Raw genomic sequence first — 18,749 nt, forward strand, 5'->3', positions numbered from 1 at the left:
ACAAAAGTTAGTCCAATAATTTAATTAAATCTCACTAACAAGTCTTTACAAACAAATCCAACTTGCACTGTTATTAAATTTAAATTAAGGAATTAATAATAATTATCAATTAGAGAGGTTTTTTTTTAATTTAAAATATTTTCTTTTGTAAGATTCTGCGTTTGTATTCTAACACACACAATCAAAAAAGCAATTTAATTACATACACAACCTGATGCTTCCTTTCAAAACAAAAATATTTGGGACTAGTTTTACTCACAAATTAGTCTAAAATTTTTCCAGAGAAAAATTCCCTAAAAATGGCAACCCTGCAAAAATAAACGCCTTATAATTTTCTTCAAGACAAATCTCCCTTTGTTATTGCCACAAAATAAGGAACTCTGCCACACGTTTGAGTTTACAACCAACCTCTTTTAATTAGTTAAATAATTTAATTACACTATGTACATTCTGTAGTGAGGCAGTTTTGTGTGATCTTATGCACATACTATACAATGAGCTATTGGTTGCAGAAACATATCACAAAATGAAGTATCACTAATAAATTATACCAACAATCACAGAAAATATACTTCAACACAAACATCTCAGCACCTAAGAGTCTAAATATTTTATATTATCATGACTTTATATTTCATAAATATGCATATAAATAAATTTAGACCCACAGCAAAGAAATAGATTTAATCAATTTCTGGAATTTAAAAAGATAAAACTGAAAAAAAAATTGAAATACAGTACAAAACACGTTATCCGGAAATCAGAAAACCAAAAAACCGGAACGAAATTCGATAAATTTTCCCGCGATTTTTTTTAAAAAGATGTTTTTTTCTTCATAAGATTTTAGGAATTTTCTTTCTTTTTTGAAAGATGTTTACCTTACCATCAGTTTAGAAATAATCATTAGTGTATTACTTCATCGTTTTTTCTTCTTTTTAAGATAATTTCCAAATATATATATTTTTTTAGTTGGGTTTAACGATAAAAAAAACGGCTTTGTGTAGCGATTCAGAAAACCGGAAAAATCAGTTATCCGGAATAGCGATGGTCCCGATCGTTCCGCATAATCGGTTCCCTACTGTATTTCATAAATATGCATATAAATAAATTTAGACCCACAGCAAAGAAATAGATTTAATCAATTTCTGGAATTTAAAAAGATAAAACTGAAAAAATATTGAAATATTATGAATACACAGTTATGTTATGATTTTTAATTGAAAGCATGAACATAAATGTATCTGTACTAAATTATTTAGCACCTTCAAATTAATTATTAATGAAAGGAAACTGCTTAATAAATCGTAACTGTTTTATAATTTTAAAAAAAAAGAGAAAAACTTGCTATAAGAGAACAGGTAAAGTAACCCATTTTATTTTACAAACTGTAAAAATTCATAAAGAAATTTTAAATTATTAAAATTAAATTAGCAACAATCTATTAAATATAACTGAGATTTGGAATATATTTCCCACTAAGATTGTAGATAGGAAAAATTTCTCACACTTACATCATTCCAATATATATCTAGAAACATAGATATATAAAATTTATAACTCTTATAGCAAACAAAATCGGCTATTAAAAATTAGCTTTTTTAGCAAACAAAATCAGGCTTAAACTTTACAAGCTTCAACTCCCATAAATAAACATATAGAGAAAAATCCACACAGGACATATTTAACACATACAGTCATTGGCTTAGTATTGTACTGTAAGACACAAAGGTAAAATCTCTTTCCAAATGCAATTTACAATGAAATGTCATTAATTACACGCCATACCTTTTTACAAATGTTCTATTTTATCGCTTGAAGCGCATTAGATGATAAAAGCGGAGTATATTTCCAAACAAGAATTGTACTCATTTACTTTATACAGTTTTGCAAAATAAATAAAATTTTATATTTAAATATTCATCTCTTAATAAGCTTAGGAATGGCTTACTGAATATAATTTAAGTAGCATAGGAAAAATAATATATCTAATTTTTCTACAGACATCAGAAAATATATCAGTATTAAATGGCCCCAAATATATACTAAGATCAGAAAATCATTTTACAGATTTCACATTTAGTCATATTTCATGAAAATCGATTGAGATATGTGCATATTTGTAAAGTCATATTCGAAGGAATCCACTAATGTGCATATAGCTCAACAGATATGCACACTATATAGTTCAAAATTACTGCATTATTTAACTTTAATATGATAATTTCAATTTAGACACAGTATCATAACATTAATCAGCATGCAAAGAAATCAAGGAATTTTGATGGCCTCATTTTGTCTTTTCACGGTATTGATAGAAACAATGATAAGTTGAAATTAAAAAAAATTTGTTAGATAAAATTGAGTTTATATGATCTGATATAATTAAGATTTTCTTTTTTTTTTGTATTTAGCTCTAGATATCAGAATATTTAACATCAACCAGAACCATATAAAAATTGTAATTAAAGATATTAAATAATAATAAATATTTTTCCACTTATTTGCAAAATTTCGTAAACATGCTGATAATACCAACATTCCTGCATGCCAACTAATGCAATTACTTGAAGACATATTTTTATAAATCAATTGTTTCAAAACTGAATTTTTCAATAAAAAATTGGCAAAAAGTTTAAATAGTTAAAAAATACACAAAAGAATTATAAGAAATATTAAATTTCTATGATATGTGTAAAAGAAAAGGTAAAAGTTTTATTACACTTGAATCAACAAAATTAAAATATCAAAACTGAACTGAATTAAAGCAAAAAAATTAGATTTTTTTACTTCAACATAAAAGAAGTCCAAAATTTGTAACGAAAAGTAGCAAATTTTTAGAAGTTACATTTCTAGGAAATGAATTTTCAAAAATACATATTAGTATTTAGAGAAAAAGTTTTAATATTTAAAACTTTATTATTCAGAGATCAATAAGATGAAAACAGCTATTAATTAGATTTTTAAGAAGAAATAATTTATATTTGGTTATAATTATAATACAGAGTTAACAAATGCTCAAAAATAAAATAATTAATATATTTTAAAATCGTTCTACATATGAAAAATTTAAGCATTTATGAATTTTAATAACAAAATGGCCTAGAAAACCATTATGTATTCAAACATTGTAATGTGACGCGCAATAAACACACGGAAAAATTGTCCTAACTTTTCACACAGTAATGATAACAAACAATTACTCACAACATAGAAGATTAAACTGCATTCACTATTAAACCAATCATTTTACACAAGCATGAATCAATACATGCATGCTAAGCTTTGCTTTTAATTTAATTTGTCACATGCCATTTACACAACAACAAAAATATACATAATTTTGATTTTACTCTTTAAATAAAATATGTCAAGGCACTGAATTTGAATGATGTCTACAACAAATATCATTCAGAATAATTCAAACTAGTGTTTGGAGTGAATGTCCGTTCTATGCTTAAAATTCCTCTTCATCATATAAATCTAAAAACACATCATATGATTTCCTATTACAGCTTCCTGTTTCTGTGTAAACATATTTATGAAATGTCCCATCAACACAAATAGCTAAAAAAAAGTGAGACTAGTATTAAAAATTGAGACAGTACAAATATATTTTAAACACATAACTTGTTCAGAAAATGTCAAATTCTGCTAAGAACTCCTAAAGACATTGAGAAGCAAGATAAACAGCTTTAAAAATATCATATCTGTTAATAAGTTCATGCTTACCATATATTGATGAATTTGATCCAAAGGCACAAATACACTTGCATTCTTGGGTAACAGTGAAGGCAGCAAAAGACCATTGGGAAGTTGCTGCATATGCCCCAATTGGACCAATAAATTTAGCGGCATTTGATAACCTAAAATAGTCCAGTGCATTATTTCTTACATCATTTAATATTAAGTGCTCAATAATATATAGTTGGACCAATAAACTCAGTGAAATTTGATAATTCAAAGTAGTTAAGTGCATCACTCCTATTTTATTTAATAAATATACAAATATTTATAAATTAAGCAGCATTTCATAACTGAAATCAGGGTGCGTAGCCAAATTATTCAACAAAAAATAAGCACTTTTCAAGCACTCAAAAAATATTTTTAAGCACTTTAAAAAAATATCACAACCAGGCAGGGTTGTAAAAATTTTGACAATTGACGGTTTTATATTGTTTTAACCAACATGTCAAAAAAAAAAAAAATTTGGCCTTGTTTTTGATGAAATCATGAAATTTTGATTCATGTAAAATGAATTTCATACGCTACAAACTGACAATACGCCGAAATAGGAATTGGGATTGAATTAATTGTGAAAACGTTAAATAGGAACAATGTGAACTGTGTCTTTTTGCATAATTTGTAGCAAAAATCAACATGGTATAGGAAAAATTTCATTTTGAAAAAGGGAAAATTAAGCACTTTCTAAAAACACCCATTAAAAAAGAAACACCTTTAAGGGTTTTTAAAAAACGAAAATAAACACTTTTTAAAAACACTATGCACCCTGGGAAATAGCCAAGTGAATTAATGATATTAATATCCTTTATCTTACTTATTATTCAATTGAAAATTGAATGTCCAAAAATTTATAGATATTCACATAAATACATCAGTTGCTTAAAAGAAAAATAATTAATCATATTGCAAGAAATTAAAAGCCCATGAATAGCTTATTTTTAAAGACAAGTATTTTTTTTTTAAAAAAAATGCAAATGATTAATAAAAGTGTTATCCATCTTGCAATGCTCATTTATTTCCAGCAGTATAGATATAAACATAGTATATAAATTATGTAACCCAAAAACATGAACTTTTAACTAAAAATGGATAATACAAACATTTTTTGAAAGTAAGGTATTTATGAGTATCCTCGGTGGTTTTAGTGAAAATGGCGTTTGGCAAAGACATTTTAATGCAGAAATTTTTAAAAAGCCCAATATTTTAAAAAGTATTTCATTTTGATAAAAATTTATATGTTTTATCAACTGTTACAAACTTACAACTTACTCAAACCTATTAAAAAATTCAATAAATAAAAATCTATTCCACAAAAGGATATATTGCATGTTTTATGATAATTTTAGTTAAAATAAGTTCCTCTACAAATAACTAACTAAAACCAGTATAATTATTGAAACTACTAATTATTAAACGAACAAGTAAATACAAAATTGCTGTCTATTATTTTGTTAAAAAAAAATATATTAATCCGTAAAATGCATTATAATTTCAATTTAATTACAAAATATTTTAATATCTTATCCAGGAATGAAAATTATTTTTTCATCAATAATATTACATATTTAATCAAGCACATTAATCCTGCAATACTTTAATCACAGTTTGGGTTCCATAGTTTTTTTTTTACTTTTTCAGTAAATAAACGTAATAAAAACTCTTACCATTATTGCATTTTCAAAACTAAGTATTTTATTATTCTGCATGAAAAATTTAGAAAAGAACAAATGGGGAGGTATTGTTTTGAGAAGCAAAACAGATTATTACAAAGCAGTAATTATTAAAGCAAAGGCCCAAACAGAAAAAATCTATTTGGACAAATTAGGTTAAATTAATACAGAGTAACTAACTTAATTTTATAATTCAAAAACTAATAGATAAATTTGCTATGTTTCTTGAACACAAGTTTTATTTAGTTAAAAAAAATGGTTTAAATCAATCCATCAAACAATCAATGTGTTTTATACCAGTAAAAAAAAAAAATTTTTTTTTTAGTACCAGGCATTTTAAAACCTTATAACAATACCACTGAAATCTTTTACTTAATCTATATTAACATGCATATAAATAAAGAAAAATACATACATGGACTTTCTATTTTTCACTGATTCCTTTAATGAAAATATATGTACAGTTCCTTTATCACTAGATGCACATAGTAAATCAGAATTACTGCTGAAATTTATACTGAAACAAAAACAAAATCAGGATTAATACTCAACAATTTTCAGTAAACTTAGAAAAAAAAAATTTTCACTGAAAGAATGTTCACTGAAAAAATTTTTACATCAATTGAAACAGCATAATTATAATATTCATGAAATAGGAAATTCTTTAAGATAAAAAGAAAGAATGCAAACTTATGAATTGTTTTTTAATTAAAAAGCCTAATCATAACTGTACAAAAGAAGCAAAGTATTAGCATACCAATAAAGAGTAGCAGTATCGGATCCTCGTCTTAACTCTATAAGTCGAGTTTTCTTGAATGTGTCGAAGACTCGTATCAGCGTACCCTAAAAATTAAATATTTTAGCAATTACACACATTTTACATGAAAATATTTAAAATATTCATTAGACTCAACTATTACCCTCATTGATGCTGTAGCAACTAATGTACCTTGTTGGTTCATTGCTATGTATACAATCTCTGTGTCATGAGCATTTATTATAATTGGTGCAACTGTCTGTCCAGGATTCTTTGCCGCTAAGTCCTGAAATGATTTTGCAACATGAATATAAACTTGAGCAGAAAAATACCAACATTTATATTGTAGTGGCTGAAACTTACTACTATTTGTATACTTCCTCGATAATGCCCAGGAAATATTAGCAACTGACGTTCAGAACTAGGAAATGGACTCACTTCACAAAGCCCTAAAAAAATTTTAGGTAACTTAAGAACAGTAAAATGACAGAATATCAGCAGTAAACTATTAATTACTTTTAATATTACTAGCTAAGTTTAACATATTAAAATCAGAAAACAACTTCAATGAAGCACTCCAACTTATGTTATATTTACAAATGCAATGAAATATTGCAACTTTTTACTTTCAAGCCAAGCATTAGTCTGAAGTAAATTGAGATTTATAGCTACAAATTATAGGATACAAAATTATAGGATAATGCGCAAGATTACCTTTTGGATTTTTTCCTGTATCAAAGGTTGAAAGCTTATTTGTGAAATCAGGAAATGCAAAAACATGAATCTGCAATGCTTCGGCTACATAAATCCTAAAACATATAAAAATTTGTCAAATTCATGTAAATAAAATTGCACAAGCAAATATATATATATATATATATAATTATTTCAGCAACTATAACATAGCAAAAAACAAAAAGTTTTAAAAAATTGTGTGAACATTTCGATTTAAAAAAAAAATTAGCTTTAGCATTTTTGAAAAAAGCAGCTAAAAACATTAAATATTTTCAAATGTAGACCGAGATTTCATTGGGAAACCTTTGAAAACTAAAGCTTATAATTAAATCCTTTAACTTTTCTCAAACATTGCCAACAAAAATAGTTTTCTATTTGATAATTAGCAATAAACTACTTAATATGGTAAATGGTACAAAACAAATACATAATATAACAGTTGGGAAAAAATGCCTCAAAATAACAATTCGAAAAAGAAACAAAAATGACAATAGCAAAACAAAAAAAATATTTTAGTAATTTTTTTTTTACTATTCTTTTCTCAAAAAATAATAACACACAGAAAAGGTTAAATGTGTAGGCTTTAAATAGCTTAGGCTTTTTGCCAACTTGAACTGTTGATGTGTACCTAAACTGGAATGTTGAAAGACAAAAGCAGATAGGGTAAACAAAAGTAAGAAAGGTAGAATCCATGGGACTTGCAATGGGTTTTCATTTCTGAACAAAAACAAATAGGATAGTCTAAAGACAAAGTTAAAAGTTACCTACAAATATAACATTGCTCATTAATTTTGCATCTACTCATATATCAATTTCAATTTTGAGTAATTTTTTTTTAAAAGTGTACTTGACTTGAAACGAATAGGCTTGCTTATATTCAGAAATATACAGTAATCAAAAACTGAAACAAATCAAAAAATTCTTTTTTTTACAAGTATAAAACATATCATTGAAATAATTTGAATAAAATATACCTATAGTGCCAAAATTCTAATTATTACCTAAATAGTTCATAAATTTTTCATAAAAATATTTCTTTTAAATATCCATGTAAAACAATTTAATAATCACATTATAAAACTAACTACCTGATAATACAAATTATTATTCAATTCATGAGAATACATACACATTTATTGGTTTACTATTTATCACAAGTTTAGGACGCACATATTCTTCAGCAGCTCATTTTTCTTTTTCTTTCAAAGAACAGTAAGAAAGAAGTTTACAGATACATATTTAATATTGGTAGTAATATTGTAATTTTTGTTGAACTTCAAAGAAAAAACAGTAAAATACTCCACATGCTATAATGAATTTAATTATTCAGTTTAAGTTTGTGCCTTAGTTTATATTTGAAAGTAATCAAAATTTTGAATAGTGATAAATTCTGCTTGTAGCAGACACAAAATTAACTGAAATTTCAGCTAGTATCTAACACAAAATTAAGTTCAAAATTAGCTCTTTAGCTACTTCAAAAGTGGTTTAAATTACAATTGGGAATAAATTCTGCTAGTAACCAAAAGGACATGAGAGAAATTTGTTTGTCAATCAGCAATGAGTTCAGGTTGAAATTTGAGCACTCTAGATAGTGGCAAAGAGGTCACAATTTTGACTACAAGATTTATCACTCACAAACAGCTTTAAAATCCACACGTATCTATGACATGATAAATATATTATGATTAAACCACATGTACCTTAAAACATAAAAATATGAATTTTTTTAAAGATGAAATTAGACTATAACATGAATAAAAATAAACTAGTTACCTATCTCTTCTAATTCTCATAGATAAGACAGGAGAAGAAAATGTAAACTCTGATATAAACTTTCGCCCTAAGTCATCCCAAAGAAGAACTGAAAACGTAGAAAAATTTAGTAAAAAAAAAGGAAATGATAGACGCAATTTGTATAAGAATTATTATGCAAATTGAACAAAACATTCCAAACAAAAAATTTTAACCTTAAAGAAAAAAATAATCATATAAACTATTTAAGTTAATTAACCTTTTATTAAAGCTGTATTTTTAACAGAATTTATGAAATTTACACCAAAATCCTGAATTCTTGATAACATTAAGAGGCTATATTGATGGCTTTGTTGATCAAAAGTTAGAATTGACAATGAAGATAAACCCACAAAATTAAAAATTATTATTGATATAAACTTGCTGACAGTGAATAAAAAGCTACAATTCTGGCTTTTTGAGGCATATAAAGTTGTAATGAGAACTCATTCAAAAAAAAAAAATAATTAAATAGAAAACTACACTAAGTTTTAAAAATAAAAATAAGGGGCAGTTTTAAAAACTTTTAAGTGAATGCAAATAATAAAAATGATAGCAAAAATTTTTTAAAAGTATTCTAAATATTTTTGAGATTTTTAAAAACATTTCCAAAACTCGAAAAAAAATTCTCTTCTAGCAGCCAGATACAGTTCTGCTTAGTTTGAATCTTGTTTTTAAGTACATAGTCATACCTCCACCTATTATTTCTGCATCTTTAGTTCTCCCCTATGCATCGGCTTGTTTTGCAAGTATATTTTTAACAATGTTAATTATACCCACTCAAATCTTTTTCTAAAGCTAAAAAAAAAATTCTTGTCTACACTGAAAAGTAAAGAGAGGTCAAACAAAAATTTGTAAATATTCTAAATGAACCAAGGTGGCTCAGTGATTACGGCATCAAACTGCCATTGTGAAGTACCAGGGTCCGATCCCCAATTGCAGCTTGAAGCCCACTCATCTTCAGATCGATGGATATCAGCTTGTCCGGGAAGTAAAAGCAGCCTGAGCGCTATGTTAACCACATTGTCACAATCATGTCATTGGTCACAATATTTTTGAGCCTTAACTTTTACTTACTTTGAGCCTTAGTCTTTACTATAGGTGTAAAGTGAGGTGTTTACTTGAAAAAGTGCTTATGAGCAACTGCGTAATTTAATAAAGCACTTTTCCTTCCTTATCCCTTTTGAATTGTTTGCTTTCAACTTTTCTCATTTGCTTCAGGCATAAATTGGTAATAAAATATATAGTGAAAATATTTAAACTACGAGTATAATTTTGACTGGTAACTTACCTGTATTTTCAGCCAACCTTTGCTTGTTACCTCCTCCAACCATACCCAAAATATTAGTACGGTATAGCATCTCACACAGTGTGAGACTTCCTACTGTAGAAGAGTCTACATAAAATAATTTTTAAAAAAATCAATGATATGTCAACCGTAAAAATATTATTCAAATGCGCAATTAATTTAAAAATGGTTTAAAGTAAAACCAAACTTTAAGTGTGGTAAATTTAATATTTAATAAAATAAATTCAAAAGAAAAGTAGCAATAAATTTTGGAAACAGGGAACACAATAACAAAAGCTGATAAGTAGATATTAAAGTCACTATAACGGTTATTACAGATTTTGTAATGGTGAATGAAGAACTAAAAATGGTGAATGAAGAGATAAAGAGAATAAAGAGCTTTAAAAAAAAAATTGCTTGAAAATTTTGTCTTATGGGATTTCTTTTATTCTTCATATTTCTTTAATTCTTCACACAAAAAAAATTTTTTAAATAAATAAAATTAAAAAAAAGAGTGGGCAAAACTCAACAATTTTAAATAATAAAACTAAGATTAAAACAAGTTGATCCGAAATTATTTATAAAAAAAAAAAATGAAAATAAGAGCTATTTCATTCCTGCATTACAAATGGTCAAGAATTCCGGAACCTGAACTTTCTCGACTTTGGAATTAATTAAGACCCCATTAAGATGATTGATTCAAATAGATTTAAAAAGAAAATTGATCATTTCAGTTGTTTTCATGCAACAATAAATTACTTCAAAACTAAATCATATAAACTAAATTACATATAACTAAGGCCCGGATTTTGATGACATTTGCATTTTTTGTCCTTTAGAGCATTTTTTGAGATTTATAGGGCATTTTCTTTAAAATTTTGGGGCGTATTTTGCATTTGAAAGCATTTTTTAAATTTTTTGTTAAATTTTTCTAATTTTTATTATTTTTTATAATTTTTTATTATTACACTGGCTTCCAAACAATGAAGAAAATTTCTAAGATATTAACAGGTGAAGCAACATCTTTTCAAATTGAAGAAGAATTGTCAGTAAGTGTGACCGTCCTTTTCAAGTACGCACCAATAACATCAGTAGACGTTGAAAGAAGCTTCTCCTGGTATAAAAATTTGCTTTCAGACAAGAGGTGCTCGTTTACATTTCAAAATATTAAAAAAAAATAATAATTAATAATCCACTGTAATTCTGATATTTAGTAATATTATGAGATGGAAGTTGTTATATTCATTTAAGTTTCTATACAAAATGAAAATGTTTTGGAGTCAATATATTTTCCTTTTTTTTTGTTATTTTTGGATATAAAACATATTTGTCAAACTTTAATGAACGTAGAACAAGTATTGCATTGCTTTATATTTTTTGAAACGACTCATAATAATTTTAAAGAGTAAAACATCGTTTTAGTTCAATATTTTTACTTCTAATTAAGTCATGTCATAAGGCACTTTTAGCGCAATTTTCGCATTTTAAGGGCATTTTTTGCACTTTTTAAGGGCATTAATTGAGATTTTTTAGGTCATCAAAATCCGGGCTCTACATATAACCTACATACTAAAGTATAAATGTATACAAAAATAAACCAGTGTTCTCCCTAAGAAGTATGGTCCACCCTGCTTGCCTTGTGATCCCAATAAATGCACACTTTTTGTAAAAATAAGCCACCATCCCTTAAAAACAGTACCTTTTTATTCAGATTCCACTTTGCTTAGTTATGATTATTCTCAACTGGTTAAATTTTTATAAGTATCTTTTTCTTGGGGGGGGGGGGGCAGTGGACTATTAATAAATTTAAGTGACTTTAAAACTAATCTTTTAAATAAAAAACTTTTTTTAAAAAATGAATCTTTTAATATTGATTTTCAGTTTAAATTATAAAAAAAAAAGATTTCAAGTTGTTTATCGATCATTTTTTGCTAGTTTACTTTTTGAGGAAAAAAATATGCACAGAGAACCAATATAAATATATTCTTAAAATAGTATGAGAGGATAAGTTAAAAATAGTTGAGTAAAATATTCTATTATTACAAAATATTACGTATTTCGATAAATATTCAGTATGTTAAGTGAGTGCCCTTTTAAAACTCAAAGCGCTCTTTTCAAAGAGGAACCGCCTGCCTTTTTTATTTCTAAGGAGAACTCTGAATAAACAAATGATAACACAGGTTAATGCATCATAATGTAGAAATAAATTCATCAATATATAAAATAAAAAAAAAGAAATTTATCACTTAAAATAACAATACATTTAAATGTACTTTTGGCTTAGCAATAAATGAAATACATAAGATAAGAAAAAAAATGCTTTCACTGCATTGATGGAGAAAAGAAAAAAACTTACTACTCAATAATTTTAATAACTTTATTTTCGACATCATTTTCCAAAGAGCAATCAAACATATTACAAAAGCAATTTAGACATCATAAATGTTAGTTTTCTTTCTTTTTGATGATTAAATTATTAAACTAGATTTCAAGTCTGAAAGATGAGTAACTAGTAGACGGTTCCTAAATTTGAACCATCATATCTTTGCGATTTAAAGAGTTATGGATCAGCAGTTTTAAATAAAAAAATACAATAAGATGCCCAAAGCAGTTAAAAATTAGTTTTGAAATGTAATAAAATAAAGTAAAATACTATATATAAATGAGTTTAGTCACTATTGAAAAATAATCAAAACTTAACTATGTTATTGGTATGAGGTAAAGTAAAAATAATTATAATATAAAGAAAATGAGAAATATTTATGATAAATAAAAAACAGAGTAACAGTTTTAAATAATAAAGAAACTAAAGCAGTAAAGTTCCTAAGAAGAAAATATCCTCTTAATCCTTAAAACAAAATTTTATTGCCAGAAGTAATATTTTCCAGAAAAAATTCATTCATAAAACATTTAAAAAAAAAAAAGAGAAAAAAGACAATTCGTCAGAAATGTTTTTAAAAAGGCAGTGCTATCATAAAAATACCTAGAAAAAAAATTATATACAACAAAAAAAATATAAACCAATTTTTATTTTAGGAAGAAAATTTTAAATATCAGTTTTCCGATTGACCATATTTTCAAGAAAAAGTGAAGAATTAAGTCTAATAGAAACCCTCTAAATTGCTATGTCATAATAGAAACGTTTATAAAAACGAAAGTTTTTTAAAAAATATGATAGATGGAAACCAAAATAAGAATCATTAATTTATGAAAAAAATTTAAACATTAAAAAGCTCAATTTAACTTTTTTAAACTGCTGTATTTTCAGAAAAAAAAGTGACCATAAAACAATAACATTCATTAGAAATGCTATTTAGAAAATGCTGAGTCATAAAATTGCAGATAAAAAGAATAGTTAATAAAAATAAAAAAAGAAAAGCTGTTCTTAGCTCTGAAATGTAACATTAACAGAGAATCACACTTTTCAACATTATCTGTTATCTGCTTTACCATACAGGAAAATAGTGACAATAAAAAACAAAGTCTACATGACGAGTTCCATTAAAATGCCTTGCTAATTCAAACAGAAAAACTGTAAAAACGAAAAGTTACTAATTCTTAAAAAAAAGTGCGGAAAAAAGAACAAAATAGACTACCCCGGATATAATTTTAAAAAAAAAATCAACACTACAAAACTTATGGAGGAGGCTCAATATAAAAATAACCTAGTTTTGCATTTCAGAACATAGATTATAAAGTTTCCGAACTTATCAAATGTGTAAAAACTATTTCTAATAATGTATAGTTAAAAATAAAAAACAATTTAAGTTTATGCTTGAAATCCTCACCAAAAAATACTTTGCCGAATATTTGACCGAACATTAGGCCAAACATTCAGAAAAGTGCAGAATACTGAATAGTAGACAAATATTCGCAATATACCTATTTAATATATAGTGAAACCTAAAGGAAATACCACCTCTGTATAGCGACTTCTCATTTTTTAAAGCTAACTCATTTTTGTGATATAAAATTATATGCAAACAAACAAAAAACACAATTGTTTATTTTAAATAGTTCTAGCATTCATAATTAGTAAATTTGTTTTTACACATAATTATACTTGTAAAAGTCATTTTTATTGACACTAATGTTTAGTCATTGATCCAGTTTTCATGAAGTCAACACAAGTGGCATTTCTGCACCAAGAAAATAATACAAAGTAAAATTAAAACCATTTGCAAAAAATCATGTACCTTCCACAACATTTTGAGGTCAATGAAGGTATCCCCTAAGAACAACCAATCTTCATTAAGGACCATTCGACTATTGAACAGAGAGTGGTCGCTCCCGAGAGTTATAAGCTGCTATGCTTATTAATTTCAGATAGTTATGTTTCTTATTCTTACCTAAATGTGTAAGCTCCCTAAGAGGTTCCATGTTGTAAATCCTGGCTCCAGAATCCATAGAACATGAAAAGCAACCTAGATTTATAATTAATTTTATGTATGAGAAACAAAATTTGTCAAAAAGAAAATTTAATATGCATTCATAATTTGTACTAAGTTTAAATGGCAAAATAAATAAGTTATTACAATCGAACAATAAAAAAAAAACTTCAACGTAAAAAAATATATCACAAAACCAAACCATAATGATATAATAAACAAGAGCAATAAAGCTAAAAAAAATTAAGTAACTACCCTAACTAATTATGAATATAAATTTAAAATTATTTACTCTTGGAATAAATGAAGTTACTTTGAAACGTATTATGTACTTTCATTATATGCAATTTAGAAAATTTAATCAAAAAAGTAACTCAATTTACATTTGTACAAATATGCATGTTATAAACAAATAGCTTAAGTCAATTTTTTAAGAGACAATACAAACAGAAACAAGGATATTTTATTTTTATAACAAAAACTATAACATAACTATATCCAAAATTTAAAATAAAAAGGGATTAAAAAGGTAACGTTATTACACATTAAATCAATCTTACAAATTTACAGATACCAGGGTACAATCCCTCTGTGACGCCAAAATTTTTAGACCAGAAAAACCCTCAAATATTTACATATAAAGCTAACATTTTTTCTTATAAATAACAAAAAAATACTTTAAAAAATGCGAGGAACAAGAAAATTGTTTTTTTCTAAGGAAACAAAGACAATGACGCATTGAACAAAGAGCAAGAAAAAAATTAACTTGTATTTAAATTAAAAACTGACCATGGTCCTGGTTGAACTGTAAATTATTTATTCTAAAGTAATCCATCAGAAAATAAATAATTTAATGCTTAATTAAAAATTCATATAAGTTTAAAAGTTATTAAGCGTAAACTTGTAAACAAAGAAGTTCAAATGTACAAAGTTGTTAAAACACGCTCAGTTGTTTCACAACAAATACTGCTGTTATGATATGGAAAGAAAGAGGGGTGGAAGGAAGGGGCAGGGGAAAAGAAAATCGCCTGAAAACTGCGCCCTCTAAGGATTTAATTATTTTAAATTAAAAACATTTGCCAAAGTGTTGAATTAGATCCTCGATAAAAGATTTTTTTTTTCTTTCAAATCAGCCTAAAAGGGGGAATTAACTTTGTATTAAAACAATTAGTTAGGAATTCATGAAAAATAAAATTCATAATAATGAGATTTAAGCGTAGCAAAACTAAACAGCCGGAAGCTTGCTAAATACAGAAATTCAAGTTTTGTTTACAAATTCAATACGTACATTTGACTATTTTTTATGAAGGTTAAAAATTACAGATTGGCAGTTTGAATAATTTTACTAAAACAATGCTGTAATTTCGAATTTCATATGTCACTTTCATGCTAATTCTTTTTCTACGCTTGACACTTGTAAAACGAATTTTAATTTAGATATTATATAATTTTTCACGATAATACGCATTCAATATGAGTGACCGAGAATTTACAGTTTTTGGTACTGATTTACAGAAGATACCATGTTTCAAGAAATCTTTCAGTTATGGAATCTATACTGGTCTAGCTGCTGGTTTAGGGCACTTCCTGTTCACTAGCAAGGCCAAGAAGTCGACTGACATAGCAGTTTATTCTTTTGTGGCTTCAACCTTGTGTTTTTGGACTTACTGTCGTTATAACTGGGCAAATAAACGCTCATACACCCAAAAAATGAACGAAGCTGTGCATAGTGTTATGTTAAGTGAAGGGGCTACAAAGAAATTTGATGATGCTTAGATATTTATTAGTATTTTAATCTTGTGTGTTTTACATAGTTAGCATAAAATAAATATCAATAAAAATTGAGTTCCATTTTTTTTTACTCTAACATTGATACCTATTATTTTAACCACTGGAATAATTTTGAAATATTACTGAATTGTTTATTCAAAGATAACTTAGATATAATATTTTTTTATTTGTTAATAAATGCTGCAATTGTCTTGTTTTTTCTCTTCTTTTTATAAAAAATTTCCACAGTTAATATCTTGTTTATCATGCGCTTATTTTAATGTGCGTAGGTACAGAATCAGTTGAATAATATAATTCTACAAACAAAATTATTTATTTTTTAATTTTGAGAGTTTTAAGAACAATTACAATTGTAACAAAATGTTAAAAAATTTTCAATTAGGTGAAAAATTTAGTGGAGTATAATTAATAGAAAATCTGGCACTTTTCCATATCTCCAAATTAAAGAAATTTGACTTTTTCATTTTTTAAAAAGTAGCTGTCACTTAAGAAAGAAAAAAAAATAGTTGTTAAATTTCCTTATTCCCAATAACTTAGCATTGGCGAATCTAGTACATTGCCAAATTGGGAAAATTGCTGGTTACATTTAATTGCCCATGCAACTTAGAAATAAAACAAATTTTTCAGATTTTGTCTATCTATTCTGCAGAATTCTCCTTAGGAATTCAAAAGGGCAGGGTGCTTGCTCATTGTAAAAGGCACTTTGGGTTTTGAAAGGGCACTCACTTAACCTGGTAAAAATTTATCAAAATATGTAATATCATGTAATAACTGAATTTGATCCTCAACAATTTTTAAGTTACCATCCTATACTATTTTATGTGTAAATTTCAAAAAGTAATTTTCACTCATTATCTAAAGAGAAAAATTAGTAGTAGAGAACCAATTATCCGGGATGCTCGAGACCATCGCTATCCCGGATATCTGAATTTCCCGGTTTTCTGGATCGACCAAAAAGTGTCGTTAATCGATGTTTTATCGAACCAGAAGTACCAGGAAAAAGTGTAATGCATAAAGTAAGAGAAAAAAGAAAAGTACTCCTAACTTTAAAAAGAAAAAAAAAAAAAATGGTAGAAATATAACATTTAAAAGAATAAAAAAATTTGCAAGTTTAGACAAGAAAATCAAGTTTAAAAAATACAAAATTCTCATATATATTTTTTAAAAATAATTACAATTCCTAAATTAAATAATATAAACAAAACCAATAATTAAATAACGCAATATATTTCATACCTAATTATACAGGGAGAAACGATAAAATAAAAGGAAAACTTATTAATCTAAATAAAAACACTTGAAAATTATCGAACCGAAACGATAGTTAAAAAAGGCACTAGCATAAATATTAAAATCCGGAACAAGGCGAGATCGACGGAATTCAAAAAAAAAAAAAAACCTAATGATAAAATTTATGAATAAAAAGAATTAATTTCTTGAGTGCGAAATTTATCGCGAAAAGAAAAAAAATCAAACGTAGTGGAATCAGAAAAACAAAACTGTAATCTGCTTCATAAAATAATCCTATGTTTAAATTAATAAACAATTCTCCTTTTATTTTATTTTTTTTGTTGATAAAAACAAGATTTTTAATTACAGCAGATGTGATTCCACACCAAGAAAAACTTGCAATTGATACCGCACTTCCAAAGAATGAGAATTTATTCAAAAGAAAAAGATTTTATTTTTATTAGTCGATGTCAAATAAATATATTTTTCTCTTTTCTTTTTCTGTTCACTGATATGCATGCAATGCATTTTCCCCACCCCCCTCGTAAATCAAGCAGAAAACGAAATCAGCATGTCACACCCTTGAGTTTGATTGACGGCCTAAAGGAGGAAATGACGTTTCTCTGGGTAAACGGGGAAAAAAATTTTCCCCTTCCTTACATTTTCCTCTACTCAACTTCAAGGATGAGTCCAATTTCCGCTTTTTTCGTTCCAGTTTAAAATGGCGGGAAAATCGAGCAAAATTTTTCACGGTTATTTGGATACCGGATAAATGGTTCTCTACTGTAGTTTAAAATTAATAATAATTAAAGGCATGCTAGGAGACAATGTCTGTGCTTATATTTTTTTCAAAAAAAAAAGTTAAGTAAAAAAAAACTAATTTTTGATAAAGAGCATAAAAGATTTTTTCTGTAATTAATTATCCGGAAAATATTTGAAAATGACTTTTTACAACTCTTTCCTGTGCTAATTGAAAGAACGTTCAAGTATTTTATTTTTTTAAATTTATCCTCATCTGTAGACATACAACTTGTTTGTCACCACCTCATTTTGGTGAAATTCATTTGAAATCAGATAATTTTATTTTTATTGATTTATATAACAGAGAAGAGTTTGGTAAAAAATAGAAAAAACTGATATTAGAAATCCAAAAATGTTAGGTGCAAAAATAATTGAAAAAAATACTGGAAATTTGAAAAAGAAAAAAGTATGTAGAAAGCATTTATCCACCAAATGTTATCAAAGTTTTAATAAAAATATCGAAGCAAGATTTTGTTTAAATTGTGTGACTATGAATCTCAATGTATGATTTTTAAATCACGTGTATACAACATTTGACGCCGAGTGGTAGCGCTCCT

The 18,749-nt window shown here is 26.4% G+C and overlaps 1 protein-coding gene across 1 annotated transcript; it reads right to left on the reverse strand.

The window, feature by feature from the left end:
* Positions 1 to 1,803: 1,803 nt before the first annotated feature.
* LOC107438970 (WD repeat domain phosphoinositide-interacting protein 4) lies at positions 1,804 to 15,364 on the reverse strand. Its single transcript, XM_016051400.4, has 11 exons — positions 15,160 to 15,364; positions 14,332 to 14,406; positions 9,986 to 10,090; positions 8,677 to 8,764; positions 6,883 to 6,977; positions 6,532 to 6,617; positions 6,332 to 6,454; positions 6,169 to 6,254; positions 5,827 to 5,928; positions 3,730 to 3,863; positions 1,804 to 3,564 (listed from the first exon to the last, which is right to left on the reverse strand). Exons 1-11 carry the CDS (start codon positions 15,203 to 15,205, stop codon positions 3,455 to 3,457), a joined length of 1,050 nt encoding a protein of 349 aa, XP_015906886.1. The 5' UTR covers positions 15,206 to 15,364; the 3' UTR covers positions 1,804 to 3,454.
* Between the last annotated feature and the right edge of the window lie 3,385 nt (positions 15,365 to 18,749).

Source organism: Parasteatoda tepidariorum, chromosome 4 (genome assembly GCF_982258835.1).
Source record: "Parasteatoda tepidariorum strain Cologne lab strain chromosome 4, Ptep-v5.0, whole genome shotgun sequence".
In the NCBI taxonomy this organism is placed as follows: Eukaryota; Metazoa; Arthropoda; class Arachnida; order Araneae; family Theridiidae; genus Parasteatoda; species Parasteatoda tepidariorum.

Coding starts and splice junctions, on each gene's coding strand:
- LOC107438970 (XM_016051400.4), bottom strand. CDS start 15,205: ATGGATTACTTTAGAATAAATAATTTACAGTTCAACCAGGACCATG. Junction 3,864..5,826: donor GTGAAAAATAGAAAGTCCAT/GTATGTATTTTT, acceptor GGACTATTTTAG/GTTATCAAATGCCGCTAAAT. Junction 3,565..3,729: donor ATCAAATTCATCAATATATG/GTAAGCATGAAC, acceptor ACTTTTTTTTAG/CTATTTGTGTTGATGGGACA.